Source organism: Lepisma saccharinum, chromosome 12, assembly GCF_977018435.1.
Source record: "Lepisma saccharinum chromosome 12, izLepSacc3.1, whole genome shotgun sequence".
NCBI lineage: Eukaryota > Metazoa > Arthropoda > Insecta > Zygentoma > Lepismatidae > Lepisma > Lepisma saccharinum.
The window spans coordinates 17,380,027-17,404,811 of record NC_139240.1 but is presented as its reverse complement, the minus strand read 5'-3'; the positions used below and the strand labels follow the sequence as shown (position 1 = coordinate 17,404,811).

At 39.4% G+C, this 24,785-nt stretch overlaps 1 protein-coding gene across 3 annotated transcripts in view; it reads left to right on the top strand.

The window, feature by feature from the left end:
- LOC145996387 (carcinine transporter-like) overlaps positions 1 to 22,751 on the top strand; it is a 58,222-nt gene extending 35,471 nt beyond the window's left edge. For all 3 annotated transcript variants that reach the window (XM_083132817.1, XM_083132816.1, XM_083132818.1), the window contains exons 5-10: positions 738 to 895; positions 8,722 to 8,890; positions 10,460 to 10,681; positions 14,073 to 14,287; positions 15,995 to 16,182; positions 22,429 to 22,751. In XM_083132817.1, the coding sequence (XP_082988943.1) occupies positions 738 to 895; positions 8,722 to 8,890; positions 10,460 to 10,681; positions 14,073 to 14,287; positions 15,995 to 16,182; positions 22,429 to 22,650 (1,174 nt within the window). In that variant the 3' untranslated portion in view covers positions 22,651 to 22,751. The remainder of the gene's footprint in view (positions 1 to 737; positions 896 to 8,721; positions 8,891 to 10,459; positions 10,682 to 14,072; positions 14,288 to 15,994; positions 16,183 to 22,428) is intronic.
- The last annotated feature ends 2,034 nt before the right edge of the window (positions 22,752 to 24,785 follow it).

The following is a 24,785-nucleotide window of genomic DNA, read 5'->3' as shown; positions in this document are numbered from 1 at the left end:
TGGTTAGAGGGAATGCAGATGAGAAATTTGATTAGAACAATTAATAAAAGGATTACGCGTGCGCATGTGCGTGTGGGAGCGAAATTGGGAAAGGCTGTGGTAAGAGGGTTAGAAAGAATGCATGCGTGTGAAACTCATATAATTTACTTTAAGTCTGCCCACCCTAATGTATCAACATATGGATCCTACCCACCCGGTCAAAATATTCTGGCGCCGCCCCTGCTCTAGAGGAATAATTAGCTGTATTTCTTGATTGTTTACAGTGATATATGGTGCTCTTGGAACTATGAACTATGAGTATTATATGTCTGTTCAAAGTTGTTGTTTTTTTCAGTGAAAAAGTCTTATTTGAATTTAAAAGTACAGGTTTAAATGGTGATATGTTGCATTTAACTCTGGGCAAAATGAAGGACTTCAACAGGAAGTAAAATTTGGCATCTCACTTTCACACGAATACAATTAGATTTGGTTGGACCATACTGACTCACCAAATGAATATACTCGGAAAAATGTTCAACTTTCTTCCTTCATCTTTTAACTGAGCTTGTTGGAGGAGAGGATGAAAAGATTTCACTTCCCTTAAGAGCAGTGGCGGCTCGTGGTTCGGGACGTTTGTGGTTGCAGTGAAAAAATTAAAACTAAATATAGTTTTATTTTTCTCACTGCAACCACCACTGCTTCTAAGGTTTACAGTGTCGCTGTAAAATTTATGTATGTAATATATTGTTCTCTTTCAGTATTGGACGAAGACCGGTGTTCTTCGTGACCTTGTTTCTGTTGGTGATAGGTCGGAGTATGTTGGCGTTCACTGCCTCTGTCTACCCGTTGTTCGTCCTCTCTGTGATACTCGGCAGTGCGTCCACGCCAGCTGTCTTTCAGTCACCTTTGGCAACTGGTAAGCATTACAAGGGGCGTGCAATAAGTTCGTTCCCTGACCCACTTCTGGTTGTGTCTGATGAATAATTTTTTTTTGTATTATTCATGCATCCTTCCCTTGTATGTGTTGCAAGTTTCAAGCATGTATCTAATAAAATTTTTGTGTTGCAAGTGTAAACATAACAGAAGGTGAAGCTATATTGGAAAATGCCTTCAGAGTTACTAGCTGTGATCAAGTATCTACGGTTCAAAGGTCTATCACCTCAAGAAGTCCACAATGATATGATGCAGACATTGAGGGAGAGAACGCCTTCATATTCCACGGTAAAGAAGTGGCATAGGGAATTCGGCTGCGGTCGAGAGTCATGTGATGAACAACGTACGGGAAGACCATCAACAGCCGTTACCCAGGAAACTATGTGTGCAACAATTAAGCAACACTGATAGGAGATTCACCAGTAGGACATTTGCTGGCATTGTTGCCATATCAAACGGTAGCATTCATCCCATTTTAACTGACCACTTGGGATTAAGTGTCTTGAATGTTGACAGTGCTAAAATATACTACAAGTGTAACCACAGCGGCTATCCTATCCTGTGGCTTCAAAGCTTGCTATATCCATCTTATTCCCCAGATCTTGCCCCGAAGTACTACTGCCTGTTTCCTAAACTAAAGAAGAGTTCCGTGGTAACAAATCTCACAATGATTCTGATGTCATGGACGCTGTGGGGGGTTACAGGAACAAGACAGAGCATTTTTTTTCCACTGGAATTGCAGATTTAGAAAAACGATGCCTTAAGTGTCTGGCTCTCAGATGGGAAAATGTCGAAAAGTGATGGAAGAAATTTCCCGGTGTCACTACCAGAAATCGGTCAGGGTACGAACTTATTGTACGCCCCTCGTATTTGAAGTTGTTAGTAAACATAATTGTTTTTTTCATCATGCATACATCTAGTAGCATAGTTGCATATAAGACGATAGTTTAACGGATCCAAAGCCTTCTCATTGATTTTTACGTCAATTGCATAATCAAAGAGACAATGTCTCAATGCAACATTGGATGAGAGGTATTTAAAAGTTAATGAATCACACACACACACAGTTCCGGAAATATAAACCGGCAAACCCCGCAATCAATGTAGTAATTTGTCCAGCACTGCAGAGCAAAGAAGACCAACAAAGTGTAAAGTGAAAGGTTACGTCATGTACAAATGAAATCTGAAAGGTTTTTTTTGTAAGTTTTATAAGTTTCATCTGTACATGATGTTGCACAGTGACGTGCGATGACCTCAGCACTAAGGATTAGCAATTGATTATGTCTTCAAAGCATCACGTATCTCCTCCCCCCCCAATCACATCGACATCGAAATGTATAGATTTCAGTGGTGTTTCAGCACAGACGAAAGAATTAATTATTTCATAGAACATAACATATATAACATTATAACATTATATCGATAATTTAGCCGGCCTCCGTGGCGGAGTGGTTAGCAAATCGCGCTACTACGCCAGGGGTCTCGGGTTCGAATCCCGACCTGGGCATGGAAATTTGTGAGTGCTCATTCATCAATATCATCACTCATCCCCATCAGTATGAGTACAGTATGAATGTTTAGGACTTTCCTCATCACCCAATGATGAGTTCCTTAGCCATTTTTATTGCCGCTTCGCAATTAAAGTTCAAAAACCAGAAAAGTGGCATGAGATGGCAAGAATGTAAATTGGCGCAGCGAGAAAACTGGTAAGAGAGATTTTGTGTATGTAATGTGACCCCTGCACAGTTTTTCACTGCACTTTGTTAGACAAAGTAAAATACCATAAGCCCCAAGCCGCCCCTTCACGAATATTTAACCAAATTTCAGATTATTAGGCTTATCAAAATGCATTGATAAGTTCTCTTCTTGAAGACAAGAGATTAGTGCAATTAAAGATAATAATACTATTATACGAAAGAGTTTTTTTTTTACGTAATTTCATTTCTTACTAAGAAAATAAATGTTTCCAGTAATTCGTCCTCACACAAAATACTCACTTGCTCATTTCATAAATAATAAGATTTGAAGCCATAATTATACATAAATAAAATGCGTAAGATTTGTGATGTAAATATTGGAATTACACCCCCGAGGGAATCGACGGAAACCAACTAATCCTGTATGTTCTACGAGGGTCACTATTTATATTTTGAGCCTAACAATGAAAAAACAGGAATTTGGCATTGAAAACTGCTTTATTGTTTTTCGAAGTATTCACCTTTATGGTCAATACACTTTTCCATTCGTTCGAACCATTTGTCAAAGCAGTTTTTCCAATCTTCTTGAGACACCTCCATAATATGGTTTTTGAACGCATCAACGGCGTCTTCCGCCGACGAAAATCGTTATCCACGCAATTTATTCTTGACATTCGGGAATAAGAAGAAGTCATTGGGTGCCAAATCAGGACTGTACGGCGGATGACCCATCAATTCGATTTCTTGACTGTTCATGAAGTCGGTTGTTAGACGAGATGTGTGACAGCTGACATTGTCTTGATGAAGAATGATCCGACGGCGTTTGTTTGTTTTCCGTATTTGACCGAAGACCTCTGGCAAACAAATTGTTGTGTACCATTCAGAGTTGACCGTTCTACGTTCCTCTAAAGGCACAGTTGCCACATGACCAGTTTTCCCGAAAAAAACAGGCGACCATTTGTTTCGATGTGCTTCGAGCGCAAACAACTTTTGTTGGATTGGGTTCATCTTGAAACACCCATACAGTCGACTGCTGTTCACGTTCCGGCTCATATGCATATATCCATGATTCGTCATCTGTTACAATCTTATATACGTCTTTTGAAGCACCACGATTGAATTTATTGAGCATTTGTTTGCACCAATTGACGCGAGCGTCCTTTTGAGTTTTTTGTCAAATTGTGTGGGATCCAACGAGAACATACCTTTCTCACAGCTAAATGATCACGTAATATTTTATATATGCTGGTGGAACTAATGCCTATGGTTGCCTCAAGCTCACAGTATGTCACATGACGATCTTGCAGTATTAGGTTTTGCACATCATCAATGTTTTCTTGAACAACAACTGATTTTGGACGACCTTCGCGAATCTCGTCGGTGAGCGAATGGCGGCCACGATTAAATTCCTTATACCAGCGTTTCACAGTGGCAAAGGATGGGGCTTCATCGCCAAATGTGGAAGTAAGTTGATCGATGCACTCTTGTCTTGATAATCCACGTCGAAAATCGTAAAAAATCATCGCACGAAAATGTTCACGAGTTAATTCCATTTTATTGTTGTCGCGCAATCTCCAAGGCAACATAAACAACACAAATGAAGCTATTGACAAATCATTTGAAGTACGGTATGGTCAATAATGCCATACGATTCCGTGCAAACATCAAATCGCGCCTAACTTCAATCAGTGTTGCCAAGGCTCAAAATATAAATAGTGACCCTCGTATGTAGGCGATAGACTGGGCTACCTTTAAAAAAAGGAGCTTTTTAACCATGACTCTGGCCGGAGGGTTTGAGCCGAAGAGGTGGAAGGGTCAGCTGGAGTAGCTCCTTCCAGGCTGAATGGCGATCGTACAAGGATCGAGAAGCAAGCGAGAAAAAGTGTTACATCTGAACTGTGACTTCGAGAAGACAATAAATATTGCAATTTAAAAATAATTGGACGCGTGAGATCATTGATTTATCACTACTACACTAGCTACTCCTCTGTGCACGTCACTGATTTTGCAAAATCTTTGTGAGAGAAGTACAATACCTAGCTTTCCAGAAGTATACCAACCTGCTTGGCAAAGTAGTTATCTCGGCTCGCTACGACGCTAGGGATTCCGCGATGGAACCCCGGTCTGGACATAGGTGTTCATTGGGAGTGTCCCTTGCCCTTCATCAATTTCATCCTCATTGTCGCGATTAGCCGAAGGTGGAAAAAGAAGAGACGCTAAATAACGAAAATCATATATTTCCAGAAGTGCGTGCGTGTGTGTACATCAGTAGCGGCGATTGGGCAAAAAATCTCGGTGGGCAAGAACAGTTGATTTTCTCTTTGTATATAAAGGTTACCTTAAGAAGTCATAGTGCTGAACCCAAATGGGATAAAAGTGGAGGCAACTTCTCCACACGCCCCCCGCCCCCTAAAGCACATACATTGAACGAACTGAGTAACAGCAAAAGCTTTTATATTTATTTTTACAATTAAGTGTATTTTTACGAGTATATAAGGGTCCTTTAATAATATTTTGCGGGAGGGGTCAAAATCTGTAGATCCGGCACTGCACACACACACACACACAGTAGTAGACTTTTAAAAATAAAAGCCAAAATTGAATGAAGCTAAGTGTAAAAATAACATTGTAGGCTTATAGATAATATTTATCTACATCCAAATTGATTGGACTGAACATTTTATTGGTTATAATTTAAACTTGTTTATAATTAATAAATAACCAGTTAACATTTTAACTATTAGGATCTTCCCGATGGCGCAGTCGTAGCGTCGTCGCCTTGTAATGAAGAGGTCCCGGGTTCGATACCCGGTGGAGGCACATAGTGGTTCGGGTCCCACTTTAAACTGTAGGTCTAGTTCCGATTACTGTGCGTAAAGTGGACTTAAAAAAACAAATCAATAAATTGTTTTAACTATTGAACTGTGTGCATGTGCACCATCCCTGGGCTACGGTCAGTTGAACCCCCCCCCCTCCCACCCGATACTTTTGTAGATATGTCTGGTAATATACAGAAAATGTTATCACATTACTTATCTAATTTAGTTCTTATATTCTTACTTATTGTTTATAAAAAAAATATCGGCACACCATCGTATTGATTATTCCATTGTCACGGGTAGGACACACGGAGTTAATTTTTTATATCAAAGTAACTTTTCTACTGAGAGTTAAGCAACGTTTTTCTTACAGTTTCTGTGCAATGAAAGATGAAACTTAACACTGTCGATTAAACATAACTACCCTTAAAATAGTTTCCCAAATTTGTAGCTATAAGTGAACAATTTTGTGTCACGGGTGGGACAGACGAAACACTGCTTCTTCACTTATAAGAAATATATTTTAATTTCTGTGAACTGTCAAATGACGAAAAATAAATTATTTAAGACAAAGAGAGAAGGTAATTGACCTTTGAATATTGCAGTGGAATTGAGGGGGGAATGTAACAGTTAAAGGAGAACTTTTGGTGTCACGGGTGGGGCACATTAGAAAACACAAGTAAATCAAAGAGTTAAAATAAACGAAAAATATGGTAAATACCTTCTACATTCTAAGTGAATTATGTATAATACTTGAAATTTTGTCCAAATGACAATTTTACATTTTTCGCTCGCTTTATTTTATATTGTATTTAACTTTAAAAATTTAGACTCAGATTCGCTTTGACATGGAATGCCCCATTTGAATTTTTGTGGCACTTTTGGCTAATCGCGACGATGAGAATTAGTGATGGTACGATGAAATTAATCACGGTATACTCACAAAGAAGAGACCGGAATTCGAATCCGGGACTTTCATAAATTCTTTTGCCACGATTGGGGACTACATATACTACAGAGCATTCCCTGACATTCGCTACGAGACTCGGCGGCAAGCGACCCGGCATCAGCGCTTGTCTTTCCCGGTGAACGGGTCAGCGACAGTCGCTAGAGTCGGCTATTAAAATTACAGTTTTTATATTGTACACTAACCTTAACTACAGAAGGTGTTGAAAATGATGTCCCTCTTCCTGGCATCTCCGAAGGAAATTGGCATTTACATGTGCAAGTTCGTCTACTGTAATTCTCCCGATTTCTCGTACACTACTCTCTTTTAACTCACGGATGGTGTGCGGATTGTCTTTGTATACTTTATTTCCCCATTTTTCTTTCCACTTTTATTCAGAACTGACCCTGTTACTCTAAACTTTTTCACGAGGTTTAATGTAGTGGTCTTAAGTGGAACGGGAACACATAATTTCGTTGCAAAACGTCGTCGCACTTCTCCACAATTCCTCTTTCCGAAGTAACACTCGACAAGATAAATCCTTTGTTGTAATGTAAACTTTTGTGGTGCCATACTAAGCCACAATCTTCAACACACGAACACGACACAACACAACTTCCGAGGGAGGATTATACTGGCGTCAGTCTGCAACGTCAACACAAAGGGAAAGAGAGCGAAGGCAGGGAGAGCGAAAAAACCGACTGTAGCGTGCGACTGTCGCGGACACGTTCACCGGGAAAGACGACGCCGGGCCGCTTGCCGCCGAGTCTCGTAGCGAATGTCAGGGAATGCTCTGTATTATTCGCAAGCGAAATTGACATAAAAAGCTGTGATAATTTCAGAGGAACGTTTTGTGGTAATAATTCGTCTGTTTTCTGATATTGGTTAGTCCAGTGGTTTCCAAAGTGTGCGCCGCAAAATAATCCAAATATTTTCACTGAAATGACGCATGTGGCAAATTCAATCAATGTTATGATTGTTCAAAATATGTTCCTAATTAGCATTATTTACACATAAAATGTTTCTGAATTTTAAATATGTGTTAATTTTTTAAGTTAACACTACTAAGCACACTAACTGAGCGTTGCAAATGATAGATAGGCCTACATTCTGACTGGGGCGCCGCGGGAAAATCTTGAAACTCTAAGGGCACCGTGAAATGAAAAAGTTTGGGAACACCTGGGTTAGTCAATCCAAATACTGTATGGAGGAGTCAGGTTTTCCTATAGAGGTCCTTCCGAACGCTGCAGTTGAAAGCCTCATTGTCAGGTATTACAGGAGTTCTTCTCCTATTTCACTCTTCAATCAAACTAATTTAGTTCAATACAGTTTCTACATTGATTACCGCATTTCTTCCGCAATAATAATGTAATATCAATATCCGATTGTGTCTTTCAATCTACCCTGTGTAATCTTATATGAGGTAAATGAACCAAAGGTGGCCATAGTTAAGCTTCTAGGGCAATTTCTGAAATGAAAAACAAATTATTCCTATAGCTACAACTAATTTACAACGTGTACCGAATGGATATTTTGTAAAATTCTAACTTAAAAAAATAATTACAAAACCTTTGGTTAGTTGCTTACAAAATGTTGCTTGTTCTCAAGAAAACATATTTATTTCTCTTTATTCACGTCTCTACAATATATTAGAGGAAATTGTTGATCTCAAACTTTTGATTGTTGACATACATTATATACAGTAACGGCGAATACTCGACCTCCGCGGAGGAGTGTTAGCAAAGCCCTTACGACGCCAAGAGGTGCCGGGTTCGAATCTCGATCTGGGTATAGGTGCTCTTTGTGAGTGTCACTTCATCAATTTCATCATCACTCATTTTCATCTTCGCGATTAGCCAAAAAGTGGCAGAAATGCGTAGTTAAATAAACCAAATCAGTCATGGGCCTCCTTAGGAAATCGCGTCTGGACCACGTTTTTAAGATATCGTTGCTATGACACAAAAAACATTTTTACAATATAACTTCATGATCAAAAAGATAGTTAAATAAACTTTCAAAATATGTATAATATGTGAACATTCTCTAATTTCAAGGATGTAGTACAATCATATATTTCTTACGTATCTGCAAATAACAACGACAGCTAAGGTGTTGGCTCCCCAACACAACTTACATAAAATGGCTTCTGGCCGCCCGAGACAGTTGGTTGTCTCCATGGTGCACCTGAGGCGGACTGAGTATATTAATGTAGTTCCATTTCTTAGCTGTCTTAGATACTAATATGATGTTCGTACAGTGGGCCACATTTTGCTCACCTAACTTGTAACAGTACAAGAAAACTTTTTATGATTGTGTTTCCCTTCATTCTCAATTCTCACTATTCCAGGTCTGGAGATGACGGACAGCGAAATGAGGTCACGCATCTGCATGGCCCAGTGCTTGGGCTGGACGCTGGGCATCTGCATACTCCCCTTCATCGCATGGGCTATGGGCGACTGGGTCGGCTTTGTTCTGGTCAGCTCTCTTCCTGCGGGACTCTTCTTTTTCCTTTATAAGTAAGCAAATACTTTGGTTGAGAAAAGCTCTCTTAGAGGCGTAAGGGGTGGACCTTCCACTTGGTACACCCAATTGTCAACCTCACTTGCATGTAGTACACCTTGAACTGCATTTTCCAGACTAACGAGGCTCTGGCGTCTGGATCTACGGCCAGTATAATCTTCGTAGGGCTACGTGTGTTTTGTGTTTCTTTACAGCATCAGCTTTTAACCTAGGTAAGAATATTTTAGTTTCCAGACTTGCTTTTATTTTTGTTATGATAAGGGGCTGGGCCCTGTATAATGTGACGGGTGCGAAATAGACTAAGTGCTGACACACAAATTTTTTATATCAAATTCAAAATTAAATCAAAATTAAAATCTCCTTTAATTTGGCAAAAGTTTCTATCAAGCGCCGACCTCAGTGACGGAGTGGTTAGCAGAGTGCGCTACGACTCCAAAGGTTCCCGGATTCGAATCCCTGCCTGGGCATTGGTATAATGAATATACAGTGCGTTCCAAAAGTCTCCGCACTCATAATTTATAAAGAAGCTACTGAGGCATTCATCTGGATGAGTTGACAAGCTTGTCAGTAGGGGTGGGTTTGACCTTCAAGAACATGTTTATGTTATGTTCAGAGCAGTGCCGCCGTTACAGTCCTCGGTGTGAGACGTACAATCACAGTTTGTCAACAATACCTTTTAAGCATGTCGCCCACTGAGACGTGGAGAAATGCCGCAAGAGAACTTCTGTGGTCTGCTTCTATTGAAATCAAATGGTGTAACGCCCACTACAGGGAAACCTTCGGAACCGAAGCACGGAATTTCCCTGCCAGAAATCTGCAGGTTATCTTAAAGGTTATCGCCCACTGAGATGGTGGAAATGAGTCAGTTGCGTTCAATTGCCACGTTTCTTCGCGTCTCAGTGGGCGTTAATCTTTACGCGCGCACAGCGAATCACTATATTCGAAGCATATTTTGAGTATCTCATATGAAAGATAGTGGAGAAATGGAGAAGTCTATTTCTAGATGATCCGGCACCAGCTAAAACCGCAATGGATGATTGTTTCCAATTTAGTTTCAATATTCTTTCTGTGTATTTGAACGCGCGTAAAGCCGCCCTCATGGCCGAGTGGTTAGCACATCGCGCTACGACGCCAGGGGTCCCGGGTTCGAATCACGGCCTGGGCATGGATGTTTATGAGTGTCCATTCGCAAATTAGCCACAAGTGGCACAAGAAGCGAAGTAAAATAAAGCAAATCAAATGAAATCAAATCAAAGCGCGGAAAGGGGTTACCCGTCTTGTCAGTGTGTTACCGACCTCAGAGATTGCAGTATTACTCGCATTTAGCTTACGAATTATTATTTTGTGTATTTCAAAATATAGTTAACAAATATATGTATTCATTACTTTGCCAAGTTCAATAAGTTATGAGCAAAAAATTCTCCAACTTTGAGTGCGGGGAGTTTTCGAACGCACTGTATTTTTCAGAATGCGAGAGAGATATAGCTTTGTTTCGGAAATATATTCCTTGCTTTCCGCAAACTCTTCAATTAGTATATGATTCAACTGGAACTCTTACCTTGCAGACTAATGCCTGAATCTCCAAGATGGCTGGCTGCGACGGGACGAGCAAAGCAGGCTGGCGAAAGTCTGGCGGCGATTGCTCGAGTTAACAAAACAAAGCTGCCTCTCGACTACATGAAAGTCTTGAACCAGCTGTCCAAGAGGAAGGAGAAGACGTACGGCATGGCCAGCCTCTTCTCGAGCAAGACGATGGCTGTTCGGACGCTGCTCATCAACTTCTGCTGGTAAGCCACTGTTTAATGGAAATCTGTTCCTAAGGCTACCAGATAACATTAGATAGATCCATAACCATTTAAAACAAATACGGATGGAGAAACACGGTGATAGAACATATTGATACATGATACAAGGAAGGAGAGAAACTGAATGGGGTATGTCATCAATATGGTGGCCATCCTGAAGTCCGCCATCTTGGATTCAACTTCAATTTTTTTTAATAGAAAGGTGAGCATGTAACATATCAAAAAGGACTAGAACGTAATGAGAAAAACTTTGGCATGTTTCAGTCTTGTGAAAGTGAAATTTGATTTTTGTATCATTACCAATATGTTTATTCATCATTAAGCATTACAGTAATGCAATAGATGTCGTCATCAGTACAAATATAAAACATAATACAAGAATACCATAAAACATACAAATATAATACATAATGCAAGAATAGCATAAGCATGCATACATAAATATATAGGATGAGTATGGAGAAATAGTAAATACGTATTATATGCAGAATGAATTAACATACGTTACAAATACTTAGTACTAAATTACTCTTACTACAGTTTATTTATTATTTTATATAGGCTAGATCTAAAACTTGGTATGCAGGAGAATGATCATCATCAATTTCATCAATTTCGTTATTTACTAAGTACATTCCTATACATGAGTAAGTATATTATGTAAGCTACAAATTATTTTTTATGAAAATTCTTTTTAAGTCTTAAATTTGTTATTTTTGCTGCAAATACGTGTCTTCTAAAATTAGATTACAAGGCGATGTTTTGACTTCTTCTGCGTCCTTGAAAACCATCTCATCATTTTTGGAACGCTAAGGCAGTTTCGGTGTTTTGTCCATAATAACCTACATGCTACTTTATGGGGTCCTGGCCCACCTCTCTCCCCAACAGGCTCCCGGTAAGCGGCGTCCTAGATTTTTCACTTATGAAATAAAGTAATCTAATTACGGAGGAAGTTTATCACTGAATGTGCATATGCATAGCATTGTCGAATTTCTACTGAGAAATTTGACTGGACAAATTGCCTTCAAAGGCCTCTTGCATCTAATTACCGAAAAGAATGACCATGACTATTGAAAAATTATTTACGGAGATTACATACTTCACGTAATCAATGTAATTTTTATTGTTGAGTTTTTACAAATATATAGGGTGCGGAAAATAAACCTGACGGTTTTTAATTACAAATGAAAACAAAACTCTTTTATGCAACCAAGTCAACTTAATACATGCTGTGCTACATCTCAAAGCGTTTTACAAAGACATAATGAGTGGCAGTTTCATGCAGTTTCTTGACAAGGAAAGTTCATTTTTTGAATAGTACACCTGTGAGGTGGCCCCGTTATTGGGAACACATTCGTGTAGACGTTCTCTGAAGATTTGCATAACTCGGTGAAAATTTAAATCATTGTGCAATCAATGTTCGGCGAACACTGCGGTTTGACAACTCCAGACTAACGGCGTGTTTCCGTGCTGATAGGCAAAGACTCCTCAAAACAGACCAGAGCTCGTTCGATGTTCTCGGGAGTGCGAAACTTACAATGTCCACAAGGTGTTCTTCTCATGGCTGATGACGTTCCTTACCCACAGTAAAATGGTATTCCGACTGGGAACATGAAGATTACGGGGATGTTAATCAATTGCCGACGGAAAGCACGTTGCGTTGCCACCACACATTCATTATAAAAAATGTCTCAATCACAAAAGGACGGTGTTGTGCCGACCACTGCTCCATGCTGACTAACAGCTGAATGTCGTTACAATGCGCAACTTCCGTTCAGGTTGATTTAAACCGTCGGATTGAGTTGCCACACCTCACAAGTGTTCTATTTACAAAATGCACTGTCTTTGTCCAGAAACTGCCTCTCATGTTACTTTCCTAAAATGGTTTGAGATGCAGTACAACATGTATTAAATTGACTTCGTTTCACGAAACAGTTCTGTTATTATATGTAAGAATCGTCAGGTTCATTTGCCGCATCCTGTATTTATGGCGTACGCAACTGCAATCTATTATTGTTATCTATCTTTATGCATGCTGTAATCCCTTATGACTCTTCTTTCCCCTTAAAATAGTAAACTAAAGAGTGAGACTGGGGTTACCTTATCCACGCAATAGAAGGTATTGTAATGTACTACTTTAGGTATGCTGGTCAATTTAAAACATAATTTATATATATACTCTCAAATTTTATTAACAAATCCTTGTTTAACTATAATTTCCAAAAAACTTTAACACCCGAGACCCATTACATATTTGAATAACAAAGAACCTCATTTTTAGTAACTCAACAATAATTGCAAGAAGAAATCTCCCCATTCATTGATGACATTAAATACCATATCCATTCGTTTATCAGAGATAAAACATATCGAAGTCAGTCCAATTAAACAGTCAGTAAGCCCATTAGTCGGCAAGTATAGAGGCTATATCGAGTGCACTGCAAACCCGCCCAAAGCCAATATGACCCGGAACAATCTACCCTTATTTAACTTTCAAATGTTAAATCACTAGAATATCTATGAATGGTCTATATATATATATAAATACTAGTCAAACCACAACCAGGCCATGCAGGGCAAAAAGGAAATATACGGAGCTACAGTATACTCAGCCAAAGGTGTTCGCAAGGTACAAAGTACAGACTTGAAGTATGGTCTTGACGGAAGTGACGTCATCTAGTACAGTTCGAAAGCGTCAAGCACAGTGCACAGTTCGCAGAACAGATCGTTGCTGACTAGGTCACATGATATCCGCACTCGTTGTTCATTTGTTTAAAATAACTGAGGTGGAAAACCAGCAACACAGGTTTAATATACGTTATGGGCCAGCAAGTTGTTGGTTAAAGTTCTTCTAAAGTGTGGAAATGTATGTGTACGAACATTTGAAAATGCTATATGATTTCTATGGTGAAAAACAAGTGTTTAAAACGCGGGGAAAACAACGTTCCTCAGTTTTATCTACTGGTCGTATTTGGCGCTGCAGTCGAAGTGCAATTCGAAAGACTTTCTCTTCCAGTCCCCGACTTGAAGTCCGAACTGCAAGACCATACTCGGAGGATGCTCGCTTCAAGTACGGTCTTGCACCTTTCGGACACGGCCTAAGTCAGGTATGTCCTTCGTGTCTCCCAGTCGGCAAGGTTCTACCATGCCAGACTCATTGCTCATCCAGCTCAGAAATCTAGCCAATGGCAGACCTTGCATTAGTCACGGATTTGTTTCAAGTCTACATGACGTCATAAATGAGTTCCTCTACACTATATGCTTACAATGCCCTTTCTTGTAAATTAACAGGCAGACTTAAATTTTAAGGGTAGCATATTTTAAGCTGTAACAGTGGTTTGTTAGTGATTGATGTTCCCACTTCTGCCAACAGGATAGTGAATTCCTTGGCGTACTACACGCTGGTTCTCAACGTCAGCAACATGTCCGGAAATCCCTTCCTCAACTTCTTCTACCTTTCGTTGGTAGAACTGCCTGGCTACATGCTGGGCATGTGGCTCTGTGAGAGGATCGGCAGGAGATGGAACCAAGCCCTCTTCTTCATCATAGTCACTCTGGGATGCATAGTGCTCATCGCCATTGGCAGAAGTAAGTACTGATTGGCCCTTAGGCTGTGACGTCACTCCTCCTTTCTTTAGTTTCCTTGTTTAATTATTAAGTCCACTTTATGCAGGTATAGGTTAATCCGGACTGGACTTAAAGTTCATAGTGAGATATCCCAACCACTGCGCAATGTGTCTCCACCGGGTATCGAACCCGAGACTCCTACATTACCATACTTCCTCCTTTCATCCACGAATACAGCCACAGCCCCGTGGTGTGAAATTATTTGGTCAACAAATTGTTAAATTATTGATATGGTTTCATTATCTATAAGTGTTCTTTTTTTAATTTTTACTATTTGTTAATATAAACCAATTAGATATCATACGTATATTTGTCTTGTGTTCTTGTTTTGCTTTAATTGTGCATGGCCTATATTGTTTTCATGTAAGTCTTACCAGACAGAAGCGACACAGTACACGGTATTGAAAAACGCGGCCCAGCTTGAAGTATCACTCCTGTTCAAAATTTGCACAATTTCATAAGGTTCACACTTTCACATAGTACACCCTGGACTGCATTTTGCAGACTAACGAGGCTCTGGCGTCTGGATCTACGGCCAGTATAATCATATGTAGGGCTGTGAGTGTGATGTCCTTGTGTGTGCTGAGTGCCCCTTTACAGCCTCAGCTCTTAACCGAACTAAGAATATTTTAGTCCCTCGACATTACAGTTATGCTATATTTTAGTTATGGTAAGGGGCTGGACCGCGTGTAATGTGACGTGTGCAAAATAGACCAATTGCTGACGCACCCAAAAACTTCATATTCAATACTGATGTCAATTCAATTTCTGAACTTTCGCTTCCAAGTGACACGTGTCGCTTCGGTCTGAAAAAAATCCTGAAGACTTCTTTAGATATGAATACAACCTTTCGAACGGAAGTTGCAAGACAAGAGACTGGTCCATTTTCTCAATAGCGTGCATCATGTCGCCTTGGTCTGTTCAAGACGCATACCCAGTGAATGCTTTTCTACGGAATGGATATGACCCGAGCCTCAATTTGCTAACGGGGGGGGGGGGGGGGGGTGTAAGAGTAAATTTAGAGCCAAACATAAATTGGGCCCTTGTGAAGAATGTTAACCCAAGCTTATCCCTGCGGTACGAGAAACTTACTTACCTGGGGGAGGGGGCTCACAGGCTCATCTTTTTTTTTCAATCACTAAAATTCAAGAAAAGAAGTTTGTTATTTAATCACTGCTTCGTTTGTTGTTTATATAAGTGCAGTTATTTATTAACTATAAAAATTACAAAAATTACAAAATGTTTTAAACAAATTATTACATGAGTGTCACATATACAGGGTATACACAAATGAATGGTGCGGTTTTAAATGTCAATAAAAAAAATATTTTTCAACTTATGTGATTGCAGCAAACACTATCCAAGTTTTTTATATGTGAGTTAAAATTACAGTGCTTCAATGTGGGATCCCCTGGTCACAAGACACACACCAACGCGGTAATCAAACTCGTTCCAGACACGGTGTAACATGTCCACTGTAATGTCCTGCACTGCATGCATTATCCGATCACGAAGTTGCTGGATGGAAGTTGGCATTGGTTGTGCATAAACCCTGTATTTAATAAACTTCCATTCAGCAACTTCGTGAGAAAGTTTTCCTTCCCTACTGTGCCCGTATTCATTTAAAGGGGGAAAAGAAAGATTTCAAATGTTCTGTTTTTGTTACAGATCACGATTTGGAATGGTTGTCGGTGGCTCTGGCTGTGTTCATCAAGTTCTGCATCACCATCACGTTCTTCACGGTGTACCTGCAGGCCACGGAGATCTACCCCACCTGCGTGCGGCAGACGGGGATGTCCTGTGGCTCCATCATATCCAGCATCTTCGGGATTCTTGGGCCGTACATCGTGTACTTGGTGAGAGTTCTTTATATTTCCAAGGGATACCAAGTGTCTCTGAAATTACAATCATAATAATATATTTATTTAAGTGATTAGCACGACATGACAACCAGGTACATCACTATGTCAAAATAGGAGATGCAAAGTTACAAAATTGAATATGTAATTATTAAATAATACAATGGATCCTACAATGTTATACATTGTTCTATTACGTAACCTTCCTAGAAATAGGGAAGGGCTGCGAGTGGTAATTATGTCGATTCATTGGGGATGAAATAGGCGGATGTTCATCCTTGGCAAAAGGAACGAACGAACGGCTATGCATTACAAAACACATTTATTCCCACATTTCTAATAACTTGTACAACGACAGACAGATTCACATTCAGGTGCAAGGTTGGTATAATTTACCTGGGATGTGTGAGGACCTTCTCCTGAATTGATGCTATTTCTTTGCCGACTCTAATCCAACTCTTCTACCCTGGTTCTTCCTTTTCCACCAAAACTACGACCATTCACCTCTCTACGTAAACACCCTTACCACATCTTGCACTCGCACCACTCCGCATTCTAGCTCGTGCTGACGTTTACACTTCCCCCTACCTCATTCTTTCCAAGCACAGCACAATATTTCAGTTTTCCACAAGTTCAGCTAATAAACCCCTGACCTTTTGGAGAGATATTAGAATTGAGATATTCCTCTTGGAATTTTATAAGATATATTATTCAAAAATGATTCACTATTCACTTGGAAGGACAAAATCTTCTGTACAAAAATTGTTTCTTTTTAATTTTCTTCATTCTTCTAAGGTATACATATTTAACTATGTTAGCCATTCAGAATAATGCTGTTCATGGCAATTCTTTTTAAACTTCGTACATAGTAATCTGATAAAAAGTTTCTGAACTGCTTCAACTTTTTTAAGGTAATTCTTGACCGGCCCGAACTATAACAATAATAATAATAATAATAATAATAATAATGTAAATGTTTAACTTAAAATAATTATATTAAATTGTGTTTGAAAGGGGCGATCCTTCCACGTAGTACATGCTGGACTGCATTGTGCAGACTAACGAGGCTCTGGCGTCTTGCCTTATGACTGGTATAATCCTCTAATCCTCTATGAGCCTTGTGTTGCGTATCGTTCACACATGTTTGTCTCTTCGTTCACTTCATCTCATCACCATTCAACGCCATCTTCGCAATTAGACAAAACTGGTAGAAAATAAATCAATTATATTAAATGAACTTAAAATAATAATATTAATTAAAATAGTAAATTAATTAATATTAGGGCTGAGTCAATATAATTTGGAACAAGTACTCTTACCGATTGCCAACGACATCGATGCTTGAGAATTGAAAAAATCAGAAGTTGTTCAAGATATTATTTGGTTTTCCACTAAGCATCAATTTACCAGTTTTGCTTTAAAATATTCCAAAAATTACATCAGAATATAAAAATATCTTGTTATGGAATCACAAAATAGGTTGTTTATTTTACGAATAATATTGGTGCAAAATCAATAGAAAGTTCTAATTTTGCATAACTTCCAGGTTAATCAGACTCGGCAAAAGTGTCGCGCGGAGTTTTTGCGGACCCCGTCCGCAAAGAAGTATCGAGCAGTATCGCTACATAAAACTCAATCGATACTTTTCGATACCAACACATCGGCATCGATATCTGCTCATCTCTGATTGACATTGTATTCGTAACGAACTGTTGCTCGTTGAGATATTACCAAGAATCCTAACCATTATTCTTGGGTGATGTAGCTTTGTCATTCATTCATCCTTACTGGTGAGCACTCGCCCTTTGGCAGATAACTTGATGGTAATGGGCGAGAGGTGACTTGCACACTTGAAATGGCACAATACTAAGAGTTTGGGTTTATATCTCCTAGCTTAGATCAACATGATTAGAGAAGGATATTACCTGTCTATTCGGTGATGAATAGTTCCTCGGAGAAGACTCTTAGAGTTGCGCTATGCAGACTCGCTCAAGCTCCCCGATCTTTCTCGTTCCTCGTTCCAAAGCAAAAGACCCGAAGTCGCCCGTTACACTCTAACTTATCCTTTCTTCCACCACCTGGTTATTGCTCCCTAATACTACTGGATTAGCAACTTACTTTCAATCAACCAGGAAGATTGATTTGATACTGACGTAGCATTCTTTGAGTGCTTGAGAGAGTAACGGCCGACGAAGGAGATTATTGCTTTTAGCTTGCTACTTTTCTCTAATCAGGGGAACCTGTTACGTATTATTATCACGTGAAAAGGTTAAAAGATGTAATAAGAATTGCGATATAACAGCATATATTCATCATTAACTAAAGTGTAGTTAAGATCGCCAAAATTTCCATAAAAACAACTGTCCTGGCATGGAAATTAGTGTCAAATAGATATTGAATTGAAATAACAAAAAAAAATGTTAGATTAAGTTGACCAACAGTAAAGTTCCTACTTAATATCTTATGCATGTTATTATAAGTAGTGCATAAATACTGTCCTTTAAAGACGTAAGATCCGAATATGTCCCTTGCCATCAAATAAGTTCAGGGATAATAAATAGTCCTTGATTGTAGAAGAAATGATAAACAAGTATATTTTCATTATTTAATTTCAGTTCTTGGTAAGTCTTTTAGGGGGTTTTGACCCCCTGGACCCCTCCCTTGAATACGTCCTTCGGCTCGTCGTCTTTCTTAAGTGCTCACCACCTTTCATCATTATTTCCTCGGTGCACTCCAGAGAGTCGTGGGGTATAAGGGGTGAACTTTTCTGAACATACCTCTTCCATGCGTACAGTGGGATCCATTAGTATTACCGTGCAAATTTTCCATGACTATTTTCATTAATATTTCTCTTACATTCTATGTGCTTTTAAGCGATGGATTTTTATGTATGCTGGTGAAGAAGTTGTCAACAGCTTGTTTTGTGTTTTCTTTTAATTCTTCAAGCTCTTATTTGGTCAAATAAAGTCCATGAACATGGTGATGGACAATTTGTACGGTAATACTCATGGATCCCACTGTACAGTCTGGACTCCATTCTGCAGACTAACGAGGCTCTGATGTTCGTGATTGTCTGTTCATTCATCTCATCGTATCACTATTCATCACCACATCATCGTCGCCAACAGTTGTAGAAAAAGAACATAAAATAACTTTATCAATGAATCAGCCTTTCATCATATCACACTTTATCCCCTTCACGATTAGCACAAGTGGCAAAAAAGCGAAGAAAAATAAATCAAATCAATCAATTAAAAACCAAGGTTTGTTAAATTACATCATGTAGTTATAATATTCTCAACGATTTACAATAAATCCATCCTGTTTTAACTAACAAATCTTCCGTTGATAATTTTTCCGATTTGTATTATACCTTCAAACTCTTAAATTAAATTTCAAAATCCAGAATAATTAAATTTTCTGGAATATTTATATTCATAGAACGTTTGTACAGATGTTTCAGTCTGATTTAAACGTTACGTTTACACCAAACGACTTGGGCAACACAACTCTAAAATACGAGGCCTGTTCAATAAAGAACGATCATTGACAACATACCTTTACTCATCCTCATAATTCTTTCTCAACGTATTCCCCATTGGACGCGATGCGGCAATTGTCAGTCTTCAAAGACACGCCGGAAGCTGTTTTGTTATTGGTTCAGTTTCGCTTTCGCAGCCTTCACTACTGCGTCTGATGATGTAAAATACCTCTCGCGAAGGCGTTTCTTCAAACTGGGGAAAAGAAAGAAACTCGCATGGGCTAGGTATGGACTATAGGGAGGATGAGGAACACACTTCACATAGTTTTTTGTGAGATATTCAGGAACAATGTGATATGCAGCAGAGCATTATCGTGGTCTTGAAACCCATAGTGCACAAACATGTGTATTTTTTCTGTTACCAACGTGTGGATGGCACCCAATGAAATTGTCAGTATTTCTGATAGTACTTTTAACGTTATTTAACGATCTTCTCTCACAATGACAGCAGCAGTGTTGATGTTTTCTTCCGTAAGAGCATTTACCGGAGCTCTGGTCCACCTTCTTTTGAAATTGATTGTCCCCCTCTTTAAACATTTTAAACCACCTTCGAACAGACTCTCCATAGGCTAGGCCTCCTGTAGCATTCCGTAGGCCTCAGCTAAGGAATTGTTCAGGTGAAATCCACAAAATTTCAAAGCAGCGCATTGTTCGTCCCGTGTTACCTCCATTATTACCACAGGCGGAACTGAACGTGTCTCAAACTTCACGGCTGTCACAGGCGCACAACTGAAGTCAAAGCAATAAAACTTGTACCGCATGTACTGTACATTACACATTAAGGGCATGAGGAAGGGTTTCCGCGAAGTTCTTCCCTCCGCGCAGCTGCGGAGCACTGTTGCCAACTTGGTTCTTTTGGAGCTAGATCTAACGTTTTTGTGCACTCGTTTGGCTGTGAACTCTAGCGCTCGCCACCCTGATTCACCATGATGCCATTACTGGCTCCGGCCCACACAGACAAACTTTTGCCATTAGTATATATTTTGTACATGTCGTGATATTGTTATATTGGATGCGTCACTCCACCCCCTCTTACCTTCCCAGCTATTTTTTTATACCACCGTGGATGACATAACATTGTTATCCGGGAATTCTTTATTTTCGATTTCATACGACCATCAGAAGATTATTGATATGGGTGTCGGCGTCAGATCTAGACTGCGAAATTTTTCCAGCCTCCAGCCTTGGTAGTCAACTTTAGCTCCATTTAAGCTGTGTGCATCAGGTTTGGCAACACTACCAGGATTGCTTCAGAAGGAGACAAGGAGAAATGCATTACGCTTGTAGGAACATTATTTTATTTGTCTCTCATGAATATCAAACATGCAATGGCGTAGAAAAGTCCATGGACGGAAAAAAGGATACGTTGAACTATGTCATAGTAGTAGGAAGATGAAAAACTAAATATGCTGACCAAGGCAGTAATTTATTTTATTAAAAACATAAACTAAACGTAACGTTTCAACCTTCTAGCAAGGTCTTCATCAGACTCTGTATCAAGTACAAAAGTAACAAGATACACAAAAAGGGCATTATATATACACAAACATTACTCCCTCCAGACTATTAGAAAGTTGTTAGGAACTTTCTAGCAGGTGGCTTTCACTTGCCAACTGTACTTTCACCTAAAAGGCTAAACATAATTACTTTCATATAGAATGTGGTTGGACTTTTTATCTCAAGCTCTTTTTCCTTCATTTTTCTCCCTTCTCCTCTCCTCTTTCTCTCTTGTCCTTTCCACTCTTTCTAACACCTTCTTCCATTCTTTGTTTAACTTCAGTCCCCCATTCCAGTTCATTATGTCTTCTTCACCTTTCTTCTCTATTTTCTTGGCTTCCTTCCATTTTCTCACTAGCATTCTCTTCTCCCTTCCTATCTGCTTAGCCTCATCCCACTCTATTTCATGTCCTGTTTCTCTCGTGTGTTTTAATATTGCATTTCTCTCTCTCTCTCTCTCTCTCTCTCTCTCTCTCTCTCTCTCTCTCTCTCTCTCTCTCTCTCTCTCTCTCTTAAGTCGTACATCATCTCTATGTTGTTTCAAACGTTAGGTTTAGTTTATGTTTTTAATAAAATAAATTACTGCCTTGGTCAGCATATTTAGTTTTTGATAATCATGGAAACAAGGCTTAATGGTGTTACAGTAGGAAGAGTCGAAACTCCCATTTGATTAGCCCTAACATGAAGTTGAAGTTGGGCCTCCCCGATGGCGCAGTGGTAGCGTCGCCGCCTTGTAATCAAGGGGTCCCGGGTTCGATACCCGGTGGAGGCACAAGTGGTTCGGATTCCACTTTAAACTGTAGGTCCAGTCCCGATTAGCCTTACTGTGCATAAAGTGGACCTAAAACACCAATTCAACCAACCAACCAACCATGAAGTTGAAGTTGATTCCCCATAAGGAATACATGGTATTCTGTAAATATTTATTCATCATATTTTTTAAACATCGTGTCCAGCTTAATAATCAAATTTAAAAACCGCTTCCACTTGCAACATGGAGATAAATTCACACTCTCTTGTTAAAGTGGACTTCTATTTGTTAGCGGTGGCCATTCCGACAACATTAAAATACATTGCAAACTTTCACTCTCCCCGTTAAGCTAACAATTCATGTAAATTTAAATTTTAGAGTGAGATATTATGTGAATATAAAAAGTGATGATCATTCTTTATTGAACAGCACACGTAAATGCGTATGATTTCAGGGGACGGCGGTGGACATAAGGTATCCCTATGCCATCCTAGGAGCCCTGACGGTGTTCGGTGCCATCAGCGCATCGTTTCTCCCAGAGACGCTCCACCAAGCCCTGCCAGAAACCTTGGCGGACGTCCAAGTGTTCGGGAAGCACCAGAAGTACTGGTCCATCCCCCGTCGCAAGGGAAGCACCGCCTTCAAGAGCGTCCCGACGGAGACGACCAAGGCTTGAAGATCAGAAGAAGCGAGAAGAAATACGCCTCCCTCAGATGCGTAACGGCGTTGCCTTAAATGTCATAATGTCAATAACAATAAAATTTTGTGTAAACTTTTATATACACCAGTTTGCTATTATTGTCTTGAGTCTTTCTTATCCTGTAATAATTTCCACGACTTACCTCGATTGATTGATTGAGTTAAAATTGTTGGGTGCGTCGGCACATCAGGACATTTTGCACCCTTCAATGTACGCGGGGGAATATCCCCTTCCCTACAATTCTTACTTAAAAAGGTTAAAACAAGTGGTGTAAAAAGCCCCTTGAGAAAAGTTAAAGTTGCAAGGTTGTAAAGGAACATGCACAAGACAAACGCAACACATTAAAACGTAAAGATAAGCTAACAGCTTCCTCACAGAGAGTGCAACAAACCAGCTCTTCACAAAAAGCTAAAAACATTTGAAGGGTTTGCTGCAAAAAGGAGGTAACTCCACTTTTGGAGGTTTTAGTATTCTGTACCTCATCGTATGCAATAAAACCTCCGCTTTCAGTTGGTGCAAGAAAGGTATAGCTCCAAGCGGTAGTTCTCGCGTTACTCACGAGGTGGCTAGCTGACTGTTTTGTTCGTTGGTGCAAGAAGGGGGTACCTCCTTGGAGCTGCCTGTGTTTTGCGCGAAATGCCTTGTATGGTTGGTTGACATGAAGGGTTATTTTCTGTTCTGACTTCATTATACAACCGTATTCTTATCTACAGGGTGTCCCACGAACGGCGCAACTGGGAATTAAGAGTGGCGATACTTTGTAACCGAAACCTGTACATACATAAGTCATACACCAAATGTTAGCCCTGTCCAAGTAAATATTTTTAAACATAGAAACAACAAACGGGGTGCAGTGTTAGTAGTGTGATTTGTGACATTACTGGGGCGATAAATCATGAGCCCCCCTCAGGCAGATTTGGCTACACTTAAAACTAGCTCAAGATGTGCATATGAGCTTATTGCTCAAGTGTGGTACTCTGTCTAATCCAAGATTTTTGTAAAAATACCCTCGGGAATTTCCCGTGAAATGATGAGGCCCCTCAGATTGTTTTGCCTACACTTACAAAAGCCACATCTGTGAGATTGTTGTCCATAAGCTTGTCAAAAATATGCCCCTCTTGATATTTTTTTGCTACACTTAAAACTAGGCCAAAAATGCTCATATGAGCTTATTGCTTTTAGTGTAATACCCTGTAAAATGTAATCTTATTAGCTACATCTATACCCATACACACCCTCACCCACCCACACCCACTTATATTTACTTCCGGTCCGGTAATAAGCAGAGGCCTTCTAGAATTGCTCTGTGACTCTCTCATTTCTTACATCATAAACATATGATTTTTCACCTATGAGAATAACACTACATATGGTGTCATCAGGGAGTGTATCGTGGAATTCACAGATAATTTTAATGTTTTTCCTGTCATTAACCACAACTTGTTTCCTTTTTGAGGTGTTGATGACAAACATGGGTCTCTGTGCTTTGAATTCATCTGGTGTGTAATACATGTCAGTATTGCCAGTAGTGACCCTTTTGTATGCTGTAAATGATTCATATAATTTAAGGAAATCATCCTTGGACATGTCTAAATTATAATTTTCTCTAGGAAACACCTCATTTCTGCCATTTTTAAGATATATGTTCTTGATGTTGCAGCTATCAAATTTACTTGAATTTTTTTCCTGATTATTGTGTCTTCCAGTCTGAAACAGTACCACCACAAAATCTGGCATGTCATATTGTATACTGGAGAATGAATTTGTAGCATCAAACTCATAATAGGTACCAGTGGCAGGCTTCTGTACACATTGATATGTATAAAATTGTAAAGGAATCTGTGGATTTTTTATTATATCTGCTTTGTATTTAAGAGCATAACTGGCCTCATATTCAACAACCGGGATTCTTACCTCCATAGTCTGAATAATGCATTTGCCCTCATCAGGTAGGGTATTAGGCAGAGCTTCCCCTGTAGAGTTTAATGTACTGTACCTCATCAAAGCATTATTATTATTGGCAGCTCTTCTAAATGTAATTCTTAAACCACCCTTCCACATAATATATTTGTAATCTGAGAAGAATCCTGGCAACAGGCGCATGGGGAACA